This window comes from Thermobia domestica, chromosome 10 (assembly GCF_964235325.1).
Source record: "Thermobia domestica chromosome 10, izTheDome1.hap1.1, whole genome shotgun sequence".
Classification (NCBI taxonomy): Eukaryota; Metazoa; Arthropoda; class Insecta; order Zygentoma; family Lepismatidae; genus Thermobia; species Thermobia domestica.
The window spans coordinates 104,938,600-104,963,967 of record NC_137463.1 but is presented as its reverse complement, the minus strand read 5'-3'; the positions used below and the strand labels follow the sequence as shown (position 1 = coordinate 104,963,967).

At 36.8% G+C, this 25,368-nt stretch overlaps 1 protein-coding gene across 5 annotated transcripts in view; it reads left to right on the top strand.

Annotated features, from left to right (window-relative positions):
* LOC145662621 (putative peptidoglycan muropeptide transporter SLC46) overlaps positions 1-15,309 on the top strand; it is a 59,862-nt gene extending 44,553 nt beyond the window's left edge. For all 5 annotated transcript variants that reach the window (XM_081728358.1, XM_081728361.1, XM_081728357.1 and 2 more), the window contains 3 exons: positions 6,005-6,088; positions 10,518-10,674; positions 15,089-15,309. In XM_081728358.1, the coding sequence (XP_081584484.1) occupies positions 6,005-6,088; positions 10,518-10,674; positions 15,089-15,209 (362 nt within the window). In that variant the 3' untranslated portion in view covers positions 15,210-15,309. The remainder of the gene's footprint in view (positions 1-6,004; positions 6,089-10,517; positions 10,675-15,088) is intronic.
* The last annotated feature ends 10,059 nt before the right edge of the window (positions 15,310-25,368 follow it).

Genomic DNA, 25,368 nt, shown 5'->3' with positions numbered 1-25,368 from the left:
ATTATGTTGGTACGACTGGCGAAACGGCGGCTCTGTACAAAAGACCTTCCGGACGGACGTAGGCTTGTACGTTCGATCATTTTGGTGTTGAGTTGTTCTGGAAACTCAATATTACGCTACCTCCTTCCTTCTTATCTTTTGAGAGAAAAAACTTTCGGGAACGTGATGAGTAAAATACTTAGGGACATATATATATATATATATATATATATATATATATATATATATATATATATATACAAGGATTTTCATTCTATGGGCCCAGTCAGATATGCAGTCTCCTCGTTTCCTGCCACGGGTAGAAAGACAGTGCAGACTAAAGATATCCAAACTCGCATTCAGTACGATAATCAGCGCGATCCCGAGAGAGAGTGAGCCTCGACAAGGTTATTGACGATGAGCTGCATTGAGGGTAGCGAGCTTGATCCTGAGTGAACGGGAGCTCTATTGAAAGTAGTGAGCCCGAGCACCATTGAAATTAGTGAGCGCGAGTCCAAAGTAGTTTAATGAGCGAGAGCCCTATTGATGTTAACAAGCTTGAGCCTGATGTAAATGTCATCATTTTACATACATCCACGATTTTTTTCTAAAAGATTTTGTAAAATATTGGTTATATTATTAGATGTGTAACTTTACTGCCACAACCTTACATAATTGGAAAGACTACGCAGCATTCCTCCGTATGTACTCATAACCTCAGTTGGTAATACTTAACTTAAACCTAACTCTATATCACTGGTAGATCTAGCCCTGGGCATGGCCTCCCAGCTTTTTCAATGGCAAATATAATTAAAACTTCTTAGGATAGTGAATTTGAAAATATACAGGGTATTCTCCTATATACACAGAAAATACACGAAACAATAACAGAAAAGCATGTGAAAGCCGAAAAAAAAAGTACTAAATGCTAATAAAACTAGATATTTAACATTCTCACTTATTCCTGTTGGAGACAGCCACTAAAATTGCATAATTGTGAGGAAAAAAAAAACCAAGGCATCGTTGTAAACATTTACTATTAAAAAAAAAAATATTTAAGAATAAACATTTGCACATTTAAAATGAAATTGCCGTATGCAATACCTTACTAAAGTATTACGAAAATTAAATTATACATTTGTCCAATTCAGAAATTTTAATTTGGAAATACTGCAAATAGTGTACCACGCTTTTGTATAGAGTATAATAAATTAAGGTATATTTGTATGGTAAGTTGGAGAGTTGCTTACTTTACAGCAGAGATGAGCTTTATGCTTACGAGTCAGGAACTTCCACTTAACCTGACTCGCAAGCCCTATTGAGGGTAGCGTGCCCAAGTAAATGCAAGACCGATGCAGAATGGCATCTTTGATGCCAATTGTTAATAACGGGTGTATTAAAATACTAATTTTATATGTTTATGGCCAATTCCTAAGTTTGCCACAAATTTAACCCAACATCTATATATTAAAATACTAAATTTATGTGTTTCTCTTCAGCAATTCACCCTTTGTATGTCCTCCCGTCCTTCACTTGTGACTGTAAACGAACATGTACAGATATAATGAAGAAGTGGGAAGGAGATTTATGCTCTTAGATCAGGTTCAGCTAGTCTATATATTAAAATGCTACGTTTGTATATTTCTGGCCAATCCCTTTTGTCATTGAGACCTTGGAAACCACAGGCTAGAGAAACGTGCCGTTTTCTCTAGTTGATTCCAGATTTTGTGTAGATTTGAATAATTTGTGTAAACAGCACATGTTCAGCTGGTAATAAAAAAAGATACACTTTTCGCAAAATTTTCACTGTTGACAGTTTAAAAATAGTTGCATTTGGCTGAGAAGTAAAAATAATACATCTGTACGTGTGATGTTTACTCCATAGGATAGTAATCCAAGTAGAGCAAACATTACAGTAGATAGTCATTAATCGAACTTTTCACCCGAGCGTTAACGACAAAACAAGTTATTACAAAAGAATAGCTTCTTTCACCGCTAACTACACATAGGCAAAAATTCAAATAACAACCTTAAACTTACGAATAGGACAAAATTTCAGCATCATTTAATCTGAAAAACAACTTACAACAATAATTTGCTAGCATTAATATATATTCCGTACCATGCACAACAAAGCGAACGAACATGAGGCAGCAATTCTCGGGTCAGAATAACGCTAATGATACGCACAAATTGGAGATTATATTAACACTATACTTACATGTCTTTACAAGTAAAAAGTAATATCATGACAAGAAAAGATGTTGATGTTCTTAGATTATGAAAATACAAACGGATATGCTCAATATTACATTTTATATGAGTTGTTTCAGCAGCGATGAGAAGGTGAGTCTCTTCCTCGTAACTCTCTTGGCGCCTAATAATGGCTACCTCTCGCGTTTTCTCCTTGTTCTAACTGCTCACGTGAGTCCCACCTACCATAGTGACGTAAGCATAAGTACGACAATGATTGGTTGCAGTTGATTGCCAAGGCCAGTGGCTGCTTCGTCTGCTCGTTGCTGATATACATCCGTTGTGAGAACGTACAACGATTATTTACACTATTTGTTTAAAGGTAGCAGACTTTTAAAATAAAAAGGATTAAATTGCCTGAGCGAGTACAGCAAAAATAATGCACAAATAAGTTTATGACATACGTTATTGCAAAGTATTTTTATTTCCTATGATATATACATATATATTTGAAAAAAAAACATGAAGGTCAACATATCATTCCCTATTTAGTTAAAATACTCGTGGTTTAAATATTTTTCATCCTTGATTGGGTAGAAGACTATGTCTATAGAACAATTTGTAGCAGGGGTATACAAATATATTTTCAATACAGTTGTTATATAAGGTATAAATGTTGTAGGAGTTTGAAATTAAAATTTTATTAAGTTTACACAGAGACAGGATATCACATTGAATGTTTTCTTTCCACAAGAAGCTTTTAAATGAATGCACTCAGCTACAAAGGACTAACGATCATGCTCCTAGTAAAATGTGCCCACGCTTGGATAAATTTCTAATTGTGCTTTTTATACTAATTTGAGGGTGCTGAATCTATTTTAATGGAACTATTTTAAAATACGAGGGCAAGTCAAAAATTATCTACACTTTTCATTCTACAGTTTATTTACATGAAGCTAGGGTTATAGTATGCACATCATTTTTATATGTAATCTCCCTCCTTATCAATGCACTTGGGCCAACGGTCAACGAGCTTACGTATTCCTTCCAAATAAAATGTTTTCGGTTGGTCGTGAAGCCACTTTTGTACCGCATTTTGCATACTCTGGCGCTTTGATTCTGGCTCATAGTGATAAACCCATGTTTCATTGCCGGTGACTGTTCTGCTTAAAAATGCATTACCTTCGTTGTTGGAGCGAGTGAGTAAACGTTGGCAGACCCTAACACGAGTGAGCTTGTGTTCTGCAGTAAACTTTCTTGGTACCCACCATGCACAGACTTTATGAAAACCGAGCTGATCGTGAATGATTTGATGGGCAGAGCTATGACTGATGTTCAAAGCAGTTTCTACCTCATTGATAGTGATTGGCCTATTCGCCAGAACCATCTCTCGAGCTTGCTGAATATTGTCATCTGTAGTGGAGGTTGATAGTCATCCTGCTCCCTCTTCATGCGTTATACTTGTTCGACCACTTTTAAACTTCTTGAGCCACAAACTCACAGTTTTACGTGATAGTGCACTTCTCCCATATTGCGATGATAGTCTGTAGTGAATGTCTGACCCCTTGTTACCCTCCGATCAGAGGAATCGGATCACTGCTCCTTGTTCCTCTTTGGTGCAAACTTCTAATGGAGCAGCCATGATATATCTGCAACAGAAGGAAGAAAAATGGAGGAATTAAGATCACACTTTCACAGCATTACTATAACAGTATGACAATAAAATATGCTAGGACAGAAGACAAAGTGCGTAATGTAAGAAAAGTTATGACAAAAGTGTAGATAATTTTTTACTCGCCCTCGTACATCCGTCCATTGGATTACGAAAAATCCATGGACGAATATGTTTAGAAAATAGTTTCATTATATTCAGCATTCTCAAATTAGTATAAAAAGTCCAATTAGAAATGTATTCAAGCATAGGCACTTTTACCATTAGCGATACTTCACAGATCCTGATTTTGAGGTCATTTTTCTCATGACCCCATTAACAAATAAGTTTGAAAATACTCCCATTGAATTCAACATTCTCAAATTAGTATAAAAAGCCTAATTAATAATTTATCCAAACGTGGACACATTTTACTATTAGCATGATCGTTAGTTCTTTGTAAATATTCTCCAGCACTGCTAAAAACTATCAAAAAATTTCATATTAAGAATAAAAATATGTTTGAAGACACTTTACAGATAGGGAAAATGTGTTCTAGGTCTAGAATGTGTACAACATTCTGCAATGCTAGTTCCCACTAACGTAACTGAGTAGGCAGGGCATGGCACATAAAATATTAATGGACTGGTCCCTTTTAATATACAGGCCATTAGTATAAATGCCGTATGTAAGTAGTATGTTATATGACTGGCTGAGACAGTTCTGAATACCTAGTCCATATATATTAAAACAAAATGAGGAAGCTCCTTACCAGTATGAATTAAAAACAAAATAATAATAATAATCTACAGGTTTCCTTTTCAATTGCTTTTTAACACTTTCAGCCCCAACCCTGTTTGAGTAAATTTCACCCCGGGACCAGACTACAGTTTGCTATGAACACTGTCAGCCAATGTGTATCTATTTGATACACGTGGTCCATCAGTAAACCCTCACTGTGTATCAAAAAGATACACATGGGGCTGAAAGTGTTAAGATAAAATTCACATGATCGTTATTCGTGATATCAGGGGTGGAATCTGCAGTCATAGAAAAATACTTCGAATATTTTTATTTTTTCAGAATGGTATCAATTATACTTTCATCAGTAATTCTATAAGCTTCTCACAAATAGTAGAATATAAATAAGAAGTCTTACTTCGCCATGGTTTCTGTATCAATCTAAGTGACTTTTTAAGAAAGGGTCAAACTACGCTCAAAACTCTACGTACGTCATGAAGTTTCCATTATGTTAGGAGTTCAAACACTTCATTTTTGCTTATAAAAGCGAGACCACATGATAAGAACTCTTTAAAACAGTTACTACTCTCCGGTGATCATTCCTCAAATGTTTGACTTCTTTCTTTGTTGCGCCAGTAAATGTTTATCAATTCTGTGTAGCTCAATTCCTCGCTTTTTGAAAGTCAAAATAGAATCAAGATGAGAGTTAGAATCGAACTTCAATCACCTGTTTGCCAGATGAACACTGTACCAATTGAGTTACCAGTGACACGAACAGTTTTCCGTGGTCTTTATTTTATATATCGAGTTTGGATTAACCACCCATCTGGTAGTAATCATCAGAGACAATCCACTAGGGTGGATATTTTGATTAAGAAATAATAATGTATTGTGCATACAAGAGATTTATGGGCACTTTTATCGCCATCATAAGGTAGTACAGAAACATAAGATCAAAAGATTAGCAGAAATTCATGAGCTCGAGAATCTACCCAGCGCGCAAGAGATTAGGATTCGCACCTCGTGCAGCTTAACATTTTTTTTTCTGTCAGTCCAACATAGAAACGGTTTGTAACAAAAATAACATCACTTAAACTTTTGTTTTATTTTTATGCGAAGCATGTCTTTGCACATCCTGTATGTCGTTACTGTGATCCAATATTGTCGTTAATTATCATTCAATTGATCTAAATCAATATATAATATATATTTTTTTTCTTTTACTCAAAACTTGACGCCGTTATCACGTACGCCAAATGCCCATGTGTAAATGTCTGTACTCTTGTGACTTAGTGTTTCCGTGTAATAAGAAAAGGAGAATTGTTGATCTTGAACTTCTGAGGATACTATACTGCTGAATAATACACCTCTGAGATATAACATTTGCTTATAAAGTTGTTGTAAAGTATTTACTATGATCGCGAACATCTGTCATTACAGGTGCTACTATAGCCTCCGTGGGCCCCGTGATTGCTCCAGTAATACGGTCCATGGTTTCTAAAATTGTGCCAACATCTGAAAGAGGTAAATTGATTTTATTTATCTATTTATTGAATAACTAGAAAGCATTAATCTTTGAAACAACTATAGAGTAAAAGTTTTTTTTTTAGGTGATAAATTAAATAAACTTTTTTTTTTTTTTTTTTTTAGGTGATAAATTAAATATACTTCACATTAAATATAGAGGTCAAAATCTGCCTTGGAGGCAGTTCGCAAGCCCTTATGGCAAAAATTTAAAGTGAGAGTAAGAGATTTACCAAATATCCTTAATGTAGGTTTGTATTTCTAGTATTAATTTTATCATTGTCCGTACAAGACAGTTATGTTTAACTTTTAAAAACATATTAACGTAGAATAAATAGGGCATCACTGTGGTTCTTTTTTTCTTTTCTTTTCTTTTTTTTTTTTTTTTTTTTTTTTTTTTTTTTTTTTTAACTTTATCCATACATCATATTTATTGACAGTGGTTACATTAGGAAAACAAATATTTGGGCACATTTTCTTAGAAATGAAATGGAATGAATTAAATTCCAAATTAACTTCAACAAAAAAGACCATCAATTACAAAACACCAAATTTCATACAACTCGTACTTTTATTGTATGTATTTTTGCCAAACTTCCGTTTCTTTGTTTTTATCACAGTATTTGCTGTCGAACCTTGTACGGTACCAGAGAATAATAGTGAATAAAAAAAATAATTGCCAGGAACTCGATTAAATAGAGTAATGAAAAATGTTACTGTTAAACAAGACACCTGATGGAACTGTCGCACAGTGATCGAAATAGCAAAAAAAGCTGGACAAAGCCCAAAAATGAACTCCATCACCGGAATGAACGCCTATAGTCTTTTAGTAGGTAAATGTCCACTCTATATAGAACAGACCTGTTTTTCATCCTGTCATCACTCGTTCATGAATGAAAAAAAAAAAAAAAAATGTCGAAAGTGGATAATTGCCTGACCTTGTAAAAATGCTTTCCGTATGACGGAACTGCTCGCAAGTATGTTGATAGTTATGAAGTGTTAAATATTGGTATTGTTGATCAGAACAATAGCAATCCTCTAAGGCAGGGATGCAAATAATCTCTTGCCTGGGGCGAGTGGTTCATCGGCGCGGACGAATTTTTAGTATCACTAATAAAATACCGAAGGTAAGTAAATGATTTCTGCTGTGGGATGTGGGCTAGTAGCATTTTTCTTGGGCTGGTAAAATTTTGTTGCTTATTTACATCCCTGCTCTAAGGCCAATAGCAGGCCTCTGATGCACTTCGTATGCACACCGGGGGCATTATTACAATACTGTATTTAAAGTCAATGCTTCGCTATATATTTACAGACGTTTAAAATTTTCCTAACAAGTTCAAGGTTTCTTTCTTGTTTTAATATTTTCTGTGCTCTCAATTAATGATTTTTGTTAGAATTAACTGCTCCTACATGTCCCCTAGCAAACGAAGTAAGTCTGGGCGCGCGCGCAATGCTCACAGGGGCAGACTGTTAATCTCGTTGCGTCGCATCGTTTTTCTACACAGACAAGTCTTCGTGCATATCGCAGACAAGTAAAACGCTGGAAGATGGCCTACCGAAAGAAGCACAATACACATCCCAACACGAGCCCAAAAAATCAGCAATGCAATACTTCTTCGAAAACTACTAAATAAATAACCTTTTATACACCAAAAGCCTTTGTTCTAGTATTAGAAGCCGATTTATCAAAACAATCGTATCAATGTATCAGAAAATGTGCTTTGTGTAGAGGTGTTCAACTTTACCCATCATATGATAAAGTTTTAAACATGAAATGAAATTTTTGAGTTTAACATCCCACGGTTATGCCCTTTCGGCTAAGGGAGACGATGATTAAAGCAAGTAAATAATGACAGAAGAATTAGTGGAATGGGAAAGTGAGACGAAACGGGTGTACCCCGAGAAAACCCAAGAGCACGATGTTGTCCACCACAAATTTATTTGGCCGGGGATCGAACCAGGGACCCCTGAAAGATGTTCAGCAATGAGCACCGCTGGAGAAATAAACATAAAGAGAAGTATCAGTGTTTGTCCATATTGAAAAGTCTCTTATGTGATTCTTGATTATTTGGTCGCATAACAGTAAGTAAACCTTCGCTAAACACATAAACGTAAAAAGCTGTAATAAATAATCTTTAAGAAATTGGGTTTCAGTTGTCGCCAATATATTCTGAGAAAGAGTAATGAATGCATACCAATCCAGTCAGGAACGCAAAATCTCCACACGAAGACGGAATTTACTTGTGTATTGATTTTTACGAATAACCAAATGAATTAGTGAGAGCGAAGAGAATGCTAGAAAAGAACAGTATCGTAGAGTTATTTCACGTTATGTTGTTCCATCTGAAATAAGGTTTATTGTGGAGCAGAACAGTAACCTAAAACACTTTTCTACGAATTATGTTTTAAAAAAAATGTTGAAGTCCACAATCTGGTTATTACAGTTATCTGACTTATTTTGTATTGAATTAGTGAGGACGAATTGGACAGGAAAATGAACCTGGCAGAGTAGAGTGTCTGGTGGAACCTGGAGAGAAATACTGGAAAGTAACTTGAAGAATGGCGCACATCTATGGAAATACTCAATGAAAGAGAAGAACATTTCATCATCGTAGTTATTGACATGTCACTTGCTGCAAACTGAGACGCTTGCATATATATATTTTCCTCCTGTCCCGTACTTTCTAGCACGTCCCTCAGGATACACTTCCTTCTCAGCTAATGTCCTATATACTTTCTTTTCCTCGTTTTAATTACATCTAAGATTGTTCCTTTCTTTCCTATTGTTTCTAAGACTTCCTCACTCATTATCCGTTCTACTTAACCAATTTCCTCTCCACGTCCAGATTTCGAAAGCCTCCAGTCTTTTTTCGTCCCTTTTGGCAATGTCTTTGTTTCGGCCCCGGAGAATACATAATCCACACGAAACATATGGTGTGAGTCTATTCAAATATCCGTAAAATGTATAAGTACAGATTCTTGCACAAAATATACTTAAAAGCAGTTGAAAATTCATTGAAATTGTAATACACAAGAAATCATTAGCAGTCAAAATGTGAGGGAGAATCAAATGAAAACCGCCAGTATTTTTTTTTTTTTCATTATTTTATTGCAGGGAAAATGTTTGCTTGTACATTATTTTTCTACATTCTCCCCTCCCAGTTCAATGCACTTAACGCCATCAGATAGAAAGACCTATGGTACCGCGTAAGAAAAATTATTTTGGTTGACGCTGTAGCCATTCTTGCATCACCGATTGGACGTCTTCATCAGATTTGAATTTCTGCCCTTCATGGTGCACCTTTAATGGACCAAGGATGTGGAAATCTGATGGTGCCAAATCTGACGAGTATTGCGGATGTGGGAAGTGCTTGAAGCGTAAGTCATCGAATGTTTTTCGAAGTTGCACGAGCAGAATGAGGACGGGCGTTATCATGTTGAAGGAAAACACCTGCACTTAACAATCCCCCTCGCTTTCTGTATATTACTGGCTTCAAATGGTTCTTGAGAAGATCGGTATAGGTGGCACTAGTCACTAAGGTACGTAAAGGCATGTAGCATTTCAGAATAGGACCATTCTTATCCCAGAATAAAGTCAACATGACTTTCCCTGCAGAGCGTTGGCTGCGTAACATCTTTGGTTTCGGCGAAGACGTATGTCACCATTCGTAGCTTGCACGTTTCGTCTCCAATTGAAATAATGCACCCAACTTTCATCCCTGGTAACAATGTGAGCTAGGAAATCTTCATTCTCCTCTTCATAACGCCTCAGCAACTCTTGACATGTGTCAACCCGACGATCTTCCAGTTCCTGTGTCAGCTGTTGAGGAACCCACCTGGCGGACACTTTTCTGTAGCGGAGTTCGTCATGCACTGTTTTATGCTAAACTGAAGCTCATATTCAGCAAGTAAGCCATTTCAACCATGATGAGACAGCGGTTTTCCTGAATAAGCCAATCTCCTGCGGCTATGGACTCCTCTGTTATAACTCGATGAGCTTGATTCGGACGGGGAGCACCAGTCAACAAAGTCTTGCACCACTTATAGACTTGCCGCTGCGACGCTGAATAGGCGTCCTCATACTTCGTCTTCATTCTCCAATGGAATGGTTTCACCTTCACTCACTAGAAAGCGAATGGATTTTCCTCCTTGGTGGAACTGCGTAGTTGTGCCGCTATATTGAATCAGCTGTTACTCAGATCTAACCCCACCAACCGGCACTGCTTCGTACTACCAGCTCGGAAAGATGTCAAGGACCCTATCTACAAATTTCCAAATAATAATTGAGAAAACGAAACAGATTTTTAATGGCACTTTAGCGGTTTTCGTCCGATTCTTTCATGTATCTGGTGCTAATGATACTGTATATATTCTATAAAATCTTTGTGCTGTTTCTCTGTATCATTATATTTGACATTTTTTGTTTTAGGAAAAGTGTTTGCCATCTTAGCTTCAGCTGATAATGCTGTTCCGTTATTTTCTGGTGCCATATACAGCCAAGTTTACAACGCTTCTATATCAACATTTCCTGCAGCTATATACTTTGTAACACTTAGTGGACAATTGATAGTTTTGATATTTATTACGTAAGTACGTCTTATGGTTTAGAAATTATTATTAAAGTTGAAACGAAAATTTCGTATGTAAGATTGGTAAAAGTAAAATCGCTTTGACTTTTACTCATGGCAGAGACAGAGACCTTTCCGAACTGTATGCTTCTTGAACTCTTTCTTAAGAGTATACATTGGTTTCGTCCCAACGTTATTATATTTCTTTTTTAAGTGTTGCAATAATCAGCGTTATAGTTTCTGTCAGTAATTTTGTAGTATACTATTAATATATAGAGGGTTCATAATTTATTTGCAAGCGTCCCTGCAACTTTAAAACTAATAGGTAAAATACACTGAAACTTTGAACGAAGTAAATATAGTGCAGCCCACTTACAACGAACTTGGAAATAGCGAATTATTGGATATTACAAACGTGAATGAAATCCCCGTCACACAGTCTATTTAAAATATGAAAAGAAATGTCCGTATACTACGAACAATATTTTCCGAAAGAACCGCTTATAGCGAAGTTTTCAGAATGGGATCATGTTTTCTTTTCTTCTGCTTGTGGATAACTCAGGTACCGCAAAACTGGTTTTCATAACTGTTGTCGCTGTGCAAGCCAGGCATCACTCACTCCTCCTACTCCCACTCGGATAACAGCAGAAATCGTCCCGGGTGCAGATATTTCCGGCAACACGTGTCCACCAGAGTTCAAGGTCGAAGTTAAAAATAAATCTCTGTTTTTACTGGAGCTCATTGTGTTAGACGCGGAAAGTGAGGTGCGTTTTTCGGTAGCTATAAGGTAAAAACACGCCGCAAGTTTTTTTTTTTTTTTTTTTTTTTAACTCGTGTTTGTGCGGCAGTGCTACGAAAGCGGCAGCAGACACGGTTTGAAGAAAATTACAAACTTCTTCAAGCGTGCTTGAACTAGGAAGAACTGCAATATGTACGATAGGCTAGATAACCCTATTAATAAAATTTTCTTCAGATGTAATGCTATACTGCTGTATATTCTTTTTTAAACGTCATTGTGTTGGTCCCTTGAAATTCGTTATAAGTGGGCTGCACTGTGTAAATAGAGAGACAATGTTTGACATACTCGGCAATATAGCTAGATTAACAGGATTACGAACTCAACATGAAGTTTTTTTTAAAAAGAATGTTAGATTTTCATGTTATTACGTCACATTATTACACATTTCAGATTTACATATTAAACGAAAGCTTACAATACCAAATGGTTATGCAGTGTTTCAAATTAAGGAAGCTACAGTGTTGCAGAGTCGAAATTTTGGCGGCTACTACAACAGTAAAATGCAAGTGAGACGAGTGTGATAATGTGTGGCCCCGCGTAGAGTAGTCGCTAACACTCTCGCCTTTGTGGCGATTGGTCTCGGATTGAATTCCCGGTAGGGACACTTAGTCAAAAAAAAAAAAAAAAAAAAAAAAAGTGAAACAGAGTTTTCAGGCCAGCCATCCTCAGTGAAGTTTTCCAGAGTTTTCCTCATTTCACGCCAGGCAATGCCGGGATGGCACGTAACATAATGGTCCCAGGCCGCTTCCTTCCTTTCTCATTCCTTTCTTCTTTCCCTATTCCCGGACATTGTGATCCCGAGGAATGCCATCCCTCATACATGACGGGCTAACATGGCCACAGATGCACAAAGCCCAGAAATTTAATTCCTAATCCTAACGGATGGGATAATTCACATCCAAAGCACTTTAGTGCAGAATACTATGGCGAAGTATTTCGATTAACTAGAGTAAAAATTACAAAGAATTGAAAATTAGACTTTCGAAAGATTTTATTTCGAAAACCTGGTAGATAAGTATTACATCAGATCACGTAGATGATTTTCAATAGATGCAAAGATTATAGTACTGTCTACAGCACATGTAACAAACACTGGTAAAGTTTGTAACGCTTCTTAAAATGATGTCCTTCATATCTATGAAACGGTTTGAGATATCATATTGCTGTAAAGAGAATTATGATCTTTTCATCTATTGAAAACCATTTATGCGATTTGATGTGCTTTATCTAAGAATTTTAAAAATCAAGCATGTCAAAATAGTCAAACTTTCAATCCCTTGTAATATTACACTATTTATTCGAAATCTGTGATATCATGATCATATCTTAGTACTCAACACTAAGATAATTTGGATGCACATTGTCCCGTGTATCCATTGCGTTAATACTGCTGTAGAAGTCTCGAAAATGTTGATGTTTGTAATACCGTACCATACTATCCTTAGTTTGTAACACTGAATAATAAATGTGGTATTGTAAGTTTTGTTTAACATGTCAATTTGAAATATGTGATAATCTGACGTATTGCCATTCGAAAAAGTATAACTTTATGCTAGGTTGACAACACAGCAATCTGGTGGTATTGCAGAATATGTCAAACTATTCTCCTTATCGGTATTTGCATCATACAAAATGTCAGTGTTTTTCATGAATTAGTTTAAAAGCTACAAGGATATTTCAAGATACTGTAAATGGTCCACCCTGTATCTAGATATGGATTTATCTAAAATTTTACCACACGACGGTAAAATTTAGGTCACACTTCAAATGACCTACTAAATCACTTTCAATTTTTTTCTAAGTTGTTTTAACAATTGGTAGCTTTCCTAGTGAGCTAACTAAGAAGCATATATTGCAAATGTTGATTATTGTGTTTTCAGAAAATTATGAAAGAAAATGTTAATATTGATTTTGTCAATATTTAAGAAACATTTAAAATCCATGTGAGAAACTTAATGATAAAAGATTGCTATCGTCTTAAAATCTATGAAAGACTATAAATACAAAAACTACAAATTATGGAATTCAATTTCGTTTTTAGATATATTGAAGTGTTTGTTTCGTGAACCAGAGAATACTATCCAGTTCGTTCACTGAAAGAAGAATATGTTCTTGAAGAGGGGCATATTCATCATAATTTATGATTCATGATCATAATTATGGAAAGATTATATATCAGCAATATATGTTTATTGTTACTCAGATTAATGCTAAGTATAGTTATTGGGATTATCAGGACTATCAAAGCATTTTAACTAACATTCTATAATTTTCAAATTACAAAAGTCATGAACCAATATATTTCATACACGGAAAGACAAGCATATGAATCATATTTCTTTGTCACGAACTCGACATTAAATCGTAGGGTGTCTATCGGTCACGAAAGTCATGAAAAAGTCACGAAATCAGAAAACGGTCATAAAAGTCAAGAAAAAGTCACGAAATTTAGCTTTTGGGTCACGATTTTTTTTTTAAATCTGCAAATATAAGTATAGATTGGAAAATTTTGTTCTATAAAACGTCAAAATTCACCACTGAAAATGTCTCTGGTCGGCTTTAGATGCTACCAAATCGCAAACAAAACACGCTTCTATCGCATGCATGAAAATTCGGCCCAATTCGCTCTTAAGAATGTTACTAAATTTTATGCTTTGGGAAGGTAAAATTCACGAAAAAGTCAAGAAATTTCATTTTGGAATTTTAGTAGACACCCTGAATCCTAACCTGGGGACTTTTGATAATGAAATGAAATGAAATGAAATGAAATGAAAATGTCTTTATTGAAGCGGGCGAGGTTCAGCCATGGCTGCTCTACCACCTAACCCTTGTCAAAAGAATACAATATTAAACATTACACATCAAAAGGAAAAATTTGGCTGAACGTAATAGAGTACCCCAAAAGTTTCTAAAGAAAGAACAGAGACAAGAACGCGGAAAATTAGTATCCAGAAGGAATGTGTTAAAGCAACAGAAATGAATTAGAGCTTTTCCCAACATACAACATTTGAAAATTGACGTTTCGAATATAAGAAATGTATTAATTTCATCCTCATTATTTCTCCTTGTTAGTTTCCTTTAGTGGCTTCTAGTTCTGAATATGCTAAGCGAAAATTTAAAAGATTAGTAAATTTTCGTGTTGAATTTTAATCATTCAAGTACGTAAAACGTTATATTAATCGTACTTCATTTTGGATCAAAAGATGTAATATATTTCAGGCAAAAATTTTCTTGTATGTGCTTATTCCGTAAAAAATGCGAAAACTCGATTTAGGGACCGTTCAAAAATTCTGTGGCCCCTGATCCAAAAATGCATCAAAAGATCCAATATATTTCAATGAAAAATGTTCTTGTACGCCTTATGTCTGGAAAACTATGTATAGTGTGGCCAAACCAAAACTATCACTTAACTCATTATGATATGCTTATTCCGTAAAAAGTTCGAAAACTCGATTTAGGGGTCGTTCAAAAATTTTGTGACCCCTGATCCAAAAACGAATTATTGGCCAAGGTTGCAATCTTTTGGTGCTTTTTTTAATCATTCCTAAAATTCTTATGTATTGTGAATATTTCAATTAAATTTCGCATGTTTTTGTTTTGTGTTAGGTAATTCCTTGTAAACTATTTTTGCAGGTTCATTCATATAAACCTCCGAGGAAGAGACTTCGAGAAAGATGAAGAAGTGGAACAAGTGGAAGTAGAGGAAACTGAGATCAGAGAAGACTCTGCAAATACCAATGTCACAAACAGTTGACAGTCACTAAGTCAAACGAACAGCTATTGTATATATTTGTTAACAAAACAATGTATTTTTACACAGAATTTTATTATTAAAGAAAAATCTAAGTACGTTATTTGCGAGTAATATTTACTTCTTATTGTATAATTTGAGATAATACAGTTTTGGACCTTTTGAATAGTGAAGTTACCGAAGTCATAATTGTTCTCACAAATAGTAAAAGTATTGAAATAACCATATACTTCTGGTTTTGCAGGGCAGGAATCGACCTATGACGGGGCCGCGGTGGCTCAGTAGTAGAGCGTTCTCCTCTCGTGCATGGGGTCCCTGGTTCGATCCCAGTTCGCGCCAAGTAAACTTTGTGGTGGACAAACACCGTGTGCGTGGGTTTCCTCGGGATTCTCCCGTTTCCTCCCACTTTCTTCATTCCACCATTTCATTCATTTCTCATCATCACAGTCTCCTTTAGCCTACCTGGCATAACCGTGGGACGTAAAACAAAGCTTTCATTTCATATTCTGACCTGACCTTGGAAATAATCCATCATCACATGATCATAAAATACATGAAATTGGGAAAGGATTGGTACTCGAAATAGGACTTTCAGATATTTGTAGGTGTCATTCTTTTTCATTAAAGCTCTCATTTATAAAGTTCCTTGTAATCTTAGCTATTTTCTTTCTCGATAGATATTATGTAAGTTGGTTTCTTTCCACAAAATATGGGCCAAATACTTGATTGAAAATTAATACAATAAAACTTTAATAGTTGCTACTTCCTATGTTCCCAACCTTCAGTCGCGCCCTCAGTAATATAGCTGAATGAAATTAGTAAGTCGTTGTCTATGAGGTATGAATAGAATGATACGGAAGTGAATTTTTAGCAGTTAGCATAGAAAATAAGAAATCCATCGTTGCTCAAGCTATGACAAGTTTCTCGTCTGTACTCGCGATCAAATCAGACAAAACATTCAACCAGGAAAATTAAACTGAAATCTTACCAAGAACTTTACGAGAGTAATTTCTACCCTCATCTTTCATAGCAGAAATTGAGAGATTGAAAAATGATTAAAATTGTAAAATCTTTGGAAAATAGTAATAATAAAAAGAACTTAACTTTTTCACGTTCATGTTGATACCGGAAATATTACGCTCAAGGAAAGCTAGTCTCAGATATTCCTCCCTATGAAGGTTGTCCTCCAACGAAAGTGTTGCAACCAAACTAATGCGTATACTCTAACTCTGAACTCTAAAATTCTATTGAGGTGAACTCTTATGTGACATTGACCAATATTGCAAATCAATAGACGTTTGATTGTCTAAGTAGTTCAATTAACTGAAGTTAAATTCAAAAAGAGCAGCTCGATATGAAACGTTTAAAGAAAATGATACAATCCACTCGTCTTTCGGAAGATCTAATTTCTATCAGGGTTTGACCCCAAATCCAATACTGAGATACTTTTTTTATGCTCAAAGAAAGAATTAGTTTAGTTATTACGAGATATGCACAAAAAACTGTACACTTAGTAAAGAAATAAATGTACATACACAAGTTATTCTCTGGTCATATGTATACCTAGATCGGCAGAACTGAACAGTGTAAAATATCAATGTGTCATTTCGTCAAGGGTTCGCAGAAAATTATCTAATGAACGGAACAAGTAAAAATCCAACACCAGATATACTGGCCCGTTTGTTACATGTACACCTTGTCTCAAAAAGGTTGAGCGCATTCTTTATTGGTGTTTTGAGGCAAAAATTTTCTAAGTCCAGCTTCGGGTATCTTCGGGAAAAAATAAGCCAGGTTCGAACCTCCAAGCCAGCCTTTGCAATCGGGAAAAAGTTTGCAGATGTGTTTTTCTTCTTTTAAATATAATAAGACTTGTTACCAAGTGTTTAAAAAAGCAACATTGATTGAAATACTTAATGATACAATATTTCGAAACGTTTTATTAATGTCACCATATGCTTGCTTATCATTTAGCTCTCCATACGTAATGGAACATTTAAATACGTTAAAGAATCTTTCCATATGTAAAAGAATGCTCAAAATTAAGAAATAGAACATAATTATCGCCTGAGTACTAAAATAAAAGTCAAAGTAGAACAGAAACAGCGTTTGTAATGGATATGAATGTCATAATTATCTTGAGATTCGTTATACAACGCTAGAAGCTTAGTTCTGGAAGTTCTTGTGTTAGCTCATTGGTAAGCTGTCGGATTTCAAATCATAAGGTTGTGAGTTCGACCCCTCTGGGTCAATACTTTTTTTTTAAATTATATTTTCCGCAATGCATGAAAAATTATATAAAATAATTACTTAAAAATACATAAGTTGTTTATATATAACATAATCATTGCAGAACATAGTAATTATTATGTTTAAAATATAACATCTGAGATAATTTTCACAGTAGGTCGGTATTATATATGAGAATGTTAAATACAAGTTAGGAAAATCGTTTAATAGCAATAAATAAGTTATGTAGTGTATTTATTTGCAGCTATCTGTCATACAGATTTAACTTCTCAATATTCTCATTACAGTATGTTATTTATATTCGTGAAATGCAGTATATTCCTATTGATATAGAAAATGTATAAACAGAGTATCCAAAGTCGTATCCTGCTTCAAGACACATAACTTTTCCCGATCCCCTTAACGTCACGGGAAGAAACACAAATTCTCTTTAGAACGGAATGTCGTTACTTAGAGTCTTATTCGAATACGTTGAATATGCTTTTGTGTATTCATCTCTCTCTCTCTCTCTCTCTCTCTCTCTCTCTCTCTCTCTCTCTCTTTCGCTTTGTTTATGTGTGTGTGTGTGTTGCGGAATATCTTAAGTTGAATACAACATTTGCAAAGTATATGAGCATCATTGTCATCGAATACCAGAAATTGAAAGTCGTGTTTCTTCAGGTTGGGTTTGCGAGTTCATGTTAGCTCACTGGTAGAGTACAGACTTGCCACTGAAGAGGTCTTGAGTTCAAAGCCTACAACTAATTATCATTCTTTTGTTAGTAGGATTGCACAGAAATCGGATACAAGGAGTGGTTTACTTCTACAAATATTTTCAGAAGCGTTTAGGTAGCCCTGAAAAGGGCTGTTTTCGGGAGTTAAGGCGGGGGCATTAATATTGTGTCCAAGACCCTTCTGAATTTATTACACGCTCCATTCTTCTGGGCATGGAATCTATTACATGGGTGACAAATCTATCTCTTTCCCCTACCTCCAGCCATGCTTCGGAAACAAGATGCCACAGGTCATCCTGAGTTCTTGGTGGATCTGCCTCAGGCCAACTTTCCCTTAGAGTACGCTTCACTTCTGCCCACATATTTTCCATGAGATTGAGGTCTGCTCCACGAGGCGGCCAGTCGATTAAATCAATCTCAGGGTGCCCTGCGAACCATTCCTGAACCACATGGGAAGTATGTATTGGCGACTGGTATTGCTGGAACTGAATTACACCATCAGGCTGAAATACTCGTACAGATGGCACCATGATATTACTGATAATGTCTAAGTACTGAGCATTGTCCAGATGTCCTTCAATTCTATGAAGCTGTCCTGCTCCGCGACTGGAAATCCAACTCCAACATAAAATAGATACATGGCCACTGCGATTGCAAGCAGCCACATATCCATGGTCATTTCGGGTGCCTCTCGGACGATACACAAAACGGCGTCCCTCCTTTGATGTTGTGAATATGGATTCATCTGAGAAAACTAAGTTTTCCCAATTGAGACCCACATTCGCCTGTGCAAACGCGAGACGGTAAATTTTGTGGTCGTCTGAGAGTTTTTCCTTCACGGCAGCAACACGGCCACGTAACCCAGCATGACGAAGCCTTCGCAGAGCTGTATGCTTACTACCAGGAAAGAGAGAAGCTTCCCTTAGCTGTCTAGACGTACTTAGTGGGTCTAACCGGGCTTAGTTTACTAATCTCGCATCTTGAGCTTCGGTTGACACATGCGGACGACCAGGAGATCGTAAATTACCAGCCTGACCTGTAGCACCATATTTCCGAATCCATCGCCTTCCTGTAGAGGCCGGGACACCTACTCGCCTGCTAGCTGCAGTTGCAGAATAACCTTCCAACTCCCATAAAGTAATTACTGCTGTACGTCTATCCATAGTTACCAATGTTCTGAGCTGTGAGAAGGAAGCAATAGGTAAAAGCTAGTACCTGACGTGTGATTGGTTACTTGCACGACACGCCTATTGTGGGGAACAGCGTTGCCAGATCTAGCATAATGATGCTAGATCTAGCATAATTTGCATGTCTCTAGCATCTAGCATCTTGCTTTTAGCATCCTGCCCAAATCTAGCACAATTTCAGCAAGTTATCAAAAAGCCGTAAAACCTGGAGATGAGAAAGAAGTTGGTCGTGGGAAGAAAAAGAACGGCAGAAATGGGGTCTAGGTCAAAACCCCCACAGCCAAAACCCCCACACTCAAGAAATGTCAAAACACCCACACAAACGGTCATAACCCCCACACAAATGGACAAATCTCCCAAACGAACGAACGGTCAAAACCCCCACACTCAAGAAATGTCAAAACGCCCACACGATCGGTCATAACCCCCACACAAATGGACAAATCTCCCAAACGCACGAACGGTCAAAACCCCCACAGCCAAAACCCCCACACTCAAGAAATGTCAAAACGCCCACACAATAGGTCATAACCCCCACACAAATGGACAAAACAGCCACACATAGCAACGGTCATAATCCCCACATAAATGGACAAAACTCCCACACAAATGGTCAAAACTCCCACATGCAGAAATTGTCACAACTGCCACACAAATGGACAAAACCCCCACTAAATCGGACAAATCCCCCACACTCTGAAATGATCCTCATTCCACGTCTTTGTTGTGGCTCTTTATGACGCCCAAGAAGAATAGTTGCAACATCAGTTTAATTGGAATAAAAGAAATTATTAAAAACTACAAGGGCAATACATGCAACCAGGATCATTTCAGAGTGTGGGAGATTTGTCCGATTGTGTGGGCGTTTTGTCCATTTGTGTGGCATTGTGACTATTTCTGCATGTGGGACTTTTGTCCATTTGTGTGGGGGTTTTGTCCATTTATGTGGGGATTGTGACCGTTGCTATGTGTGGCTGTTTTGTCCATTTATGTGGGCGTTATGACCGTTGGAGGTTATGACCGACTACCAGTGTGGGGGTTTTGGCTGTGGGGGTTATGACTGTTCGTGTATTTGGGAGATTTGTCCATTTGTGTGGGGGTTATGACCGTTTGTGTGGGCGTTTTGACATTTCTTGAGTTTGGGGGTTTTGGCTGTGGGGGTTTTGACCGGTTCCCCAGAAATGTATCCTCTTCCATTGATTCATACACTCGGTAAACCATACAGGCAGTCTTATTTTCCGAAGTAAGTTCGGAACGGCTTTGGGCTTTTTTTTCTTTTGTGGCTCCACCCAGGGTTTTCTAATCCTTTAACTCCGAGGCATGGGCGGAGCTATGGGGGCCATTCTCCCTACAACTTTTTGACAACTTCACCATCTTTATTTCTGACTTTATGATCATATTTATACCTGAAATGACAGCTCCGAGACCGACCAAAAATCTCCCCCCCCCCCCCCAGCAGACGATTCCCAACTCCGCTTATGCTGCGAAGTAATTTTCTTTCAAAATATGTAAACAAAAACTTTGCATTCATTTATACCATATATACGCCATTGAGTCTGGCAACGACTGCAGTAATTTAGTTGAGTTAAAATTTTGGTGCGTGAAGTATTGAGTTCTATCCATGCATTCTTGCTCTCTGTGTATTTTAAGTTACGTTATCGTATCTCAACTTCGTTTTTTTTTTTTAACTCCTGAATTAGTAATTATGAGGATCTAGCATAATTTGACCGAATCTAGCATAAGTTCAATCAGGTTTTGGAATAATTCCGAGCTGTGAGTCTGGCAACGCTGGTGGCGAACGACTTGGTCAACGACTCGCGAAAGAAATCTGAAAATGGTGCGCCGTAATAATAATATTAAAAATAGTTTTTATAAAGGAATATTAATACATACGAAAAGCTGTTTAAAGAATGAATTGTTATACTGACTTTACACGTATAAAAACATATACCATATACCAAACAGATTGAGCGATATGATGATAGCTGTTTCGAGACGAACACTTTCGAAGTCCAACTTCGGGTATCTTCGGAAAACAGTAAACTAAAGCTGCTGGTTCGAACCTCCAAAGCCAACCTTAGTAATCGGGAAAAGATGTACAGATATGTTTTTCCTTCTGTTAAATATAATAAGACATGTTGAAATGGTATTAAGTGTAGAAAAAAGTAACATTTATTGAAATACTTAATGATACAATATTTCGAGACTATGTATTCACACTCTCGTTTCGTCATTGTGATTTCCATACGGAAAAGAGCATTTACGTATGAGCTCAGTTATATTTCAGAAGCAGCTTCCGAAAAGTGGTACACCACCGAGCGTTTAAATCGTGAGTTCGATACCCGTTCAGGTGAGATTCTTTTATGATATTTTACTTTCCTCAATGCATGAAAATTATGTAAAATAGTTACATTACAATTCATCAGTTGTATATATATTTTCATATCATCAGTTGTATATATGAGTTGAATATATATATTCATATCATCAGTTGTATATATCAGTTGAATATATATATTCATATCATTTCACGACATAAGTAATTCTTATCTTTAAAATATAACATCTGAGGTATTCACAGAACGTCGGTGTGTTATGTGTGAATATTGAATACAAATTTAAAAAATCGTGTAATAGCAATAAATAAGTTATGTAATGTATTTGTTTGCAGCTACTTTCATCGCAGATAACTTCTCAATATTCGCATTACAGCATTTAGATAGAGCATATCGAAAATCGGATCGTGGTTCAAGACAAAAAACTAGCTAGCCCCAAACTGTCACGTAAGAAATTCACGAATCGCAAAAGTAAAGTGAAGACATTGAGAGCGGTAATTCTTTAATCGCTCTCTCTCAACTCTCTCTTATCTGCATTTATACATATAAAAGTGTATGTATGTATGTTCCATCATAGCTCATGTATGCCTAGAGCAGGGTTTCTCAACCTGGGAGTCGCGGCCCCTAGGGGATCGCGAAGATAGGCGGAAGAGATAAATATACTTATAATCTAAAACCAGAAATTATTTTTAAATATTATTTTTAATTTTGTTCTGATAGGCATACTTTTATTTTTTATACACACTGTAAAGAACAATAAAAAATAAGTCTACTAAACATTTTCAAAGGGTGTAGAATTCGTGTTACTATTCGGTTCAAAGTCTCTTGTCGTCGCGAATTCTGTCGAGAAATTTGAAGCTTAAAATATACAAAACGATAATCATGCCTGTTGTTCTGTATGGTTGCGAAACATGGTCGCTTACTCTGAGGGAAGAACATAGACTGAAAGTATTTGAGAACAAGATCCTTAGACGAATATTCGGACCCAAGAGGAACGGGAATGGGGAATGGCGGAAACTTCATAACGAGGAACTACATAATTTATACGGGTACCCAACATTGTTAGGGTCGTCAAGTCTAGGGAGGCCTAGGTGGGCAGGTCATGTAGCTAGAATGGAAGAAAGTAGAAACGCTTTCAAAGTCTTGACTGGAAGACCAAACGGAAAACGACCATTAGGAAGACCTAGGCGCAGATGGGAGGACAATATTAAGATGGATCTCGCTGAGATAAGAATACAAAGTAGAAACTGGATCCAATTGGCTAAGGATAGAAGTCAGTGTAGAGCTTTTGTGAACACGGCATTGAACCTCCGGGTTCCATAGGCCATAGAGTTAGTTAGTTAGTAGAGTTGTTTAAAAATGAATTTAAATCAAAGAGGTATGATATAAAACTAATGAGAACTGTATATAAAAATACTAGAAAAATACACATGAAACAAAACCTGCACATTGAAATACAATTAAAATTAAAACCTAATGAAATACCTAAGCATGGTGTAATTTCACTAGTGCAGCAATGCCCGGTTCAATCTTCATGACGAACATTATCAAGCCATTTTCAACTGATAAGCGATTTCTTATCTTTGTTTTAATGTTTACCATAAAAAAAAACACACACACTTTCGCACAAGTACGATATAGCAAATGGAATTATTACTTTTAAAGCAGCAATCACCAGACCAGGATATTCTTCTCTCCTCATCAGGCAGAACTTGTCCAAGTCTTCGTTACAGAAAACCAGTTGCAAAGACTTGTCGCATGATCATTCTATTATTTGGTGAAGAAGTTGTGGGCTAAGATCGGATACGTTAAACTCCGATCATTGAAGAGTTTAACATCCATCTTGAACCAGCACCTTCGTCTTTGGGAATATAGATATTACAGTTACTGTATCCACTGTCAGTGCCGGGCGCCGAAAAAAGGGACCACATTTCGGAGGAAGTGTGTTACTCATGTTAGGAAAGTGCATGTGCACATGTGTAAAATAGAAGGAAAAACGCAATAAAATGTGCTCAAAATTAAGGAAAGGTAGGGTTTATTTTGAAAATGTTATTGAGCTTCGTGCCAACCATGGTGGCGCTTCGTAGCTAGTCTGTCGACGTCACTCATATATACGGTGACATCGTACTATACTCTCGCCCCGGGCAATGATTTTCCATGGCACTGTTCATTATAAACAAAAAAATGGATTCTACTATTATAGAAATAGGTATGTTAAAAATCCCACACAAGCTTATTATAAAACAAATTATAAAAGGGTCGCTGGCAAGAGCGTGTGATAAAAGGGAATCGTGATAGGAATTAGATTGAGAACCACTGGCCTAGAGTAATTTTAACCACATTTCTTATAGTTTCAAAAAGAAAGCTGTCGGGTTACCTATGGTGAATGGGAGGGGGATACATATAAAAGATTGCTAGAAAATGATAGATATTAGATTCAGTTTTCGGGGTCGTTTAGATAAATAGTGAGACTTTCAATTTTGCTTAACTCCGATTAAGCTCTCATTAGTAGGGATGGGCACGAACGACTTTTCTTTGAAACTCGACTCGACTCGAAACAGACATCTTTGAGGTCTACTCTTGGACTCGGCGCGAAAAATATCTTCCAACTCGACTCGGATTAGAGTCGAGTCGAACCAAAACGAGCCAAATCCTGTGTGTAGTCCTACCTAGACAATACATAGACAATAATTATTCTATCATCAATTATACTACTGTTACTACAAATAATAATAATAATAATAATAATAATAATAATAATAATAATAATAATATGACAACACCGTGTACAAACATGAACGATAGATGGTTAGTAAAGGAATACTAAAAGCTAGTTGACTGCCGACGTCGGTAGTCATGAAGTCTACAAGGCAAGGACATCGTTCATTACCCTAAGCTGTAAGCGTCGGTGGACTACAGATGGTCAACTATTAACCTCTCGCCAGAAATTGGTGGCCCCGCAGCGACGATCCGTGATGGCCCAAGTTCCATTTTGAAAACTTTACTACCAGCGGCAGAGACGCGATGAAACGCCAACGAACCACAAAATTACTCTCCCAAAATATGTTAAAATGCCTATATGTGTGATTTGTTTATATTTAGGTGAATCAAAAAAACACAAAACAAATACCCCGGGGTGGACGCGAACTATCAATATTACGATTACTAGGCACGTGTTCTTCTGACTTCCCCACGGAAACAATCATAAAAAGCTTGGTTGTTGAAGGATAAATCATTGACGTCTTAATTTAGCCAATCAGACAAACCCCTACATCTCGAGTTCTAGGAGGTGATACCGTGAACCGTTTCAGATTTATTGCTTTCTGGTGGAGAACTATCCATGCGCAAAATTTGAGCATAATAGCCGACATGCATCTTCGGTGCCTCTTATCTTTAGTACAATTTTAACCAGAGATGCTGTGGGTCAATGAAAATTTGATCCACGACCCACCATGACCCACTATCACCCACCGCCCAAATGACCCATTGGCCCACTTTGACCCATCAACCATCGTGATCCACTCTGACCCACCACCAACTATGAACCACTCTGAACCATTGCGACCAACTCCGACCCACCAAAACCCACCGACATCAACTCTGACCGATGACCCACGTCCTCCTCTCCATTGACTAAAGAGATTACACTTGTAATAAAACAAGACTGTGAAATTATCAC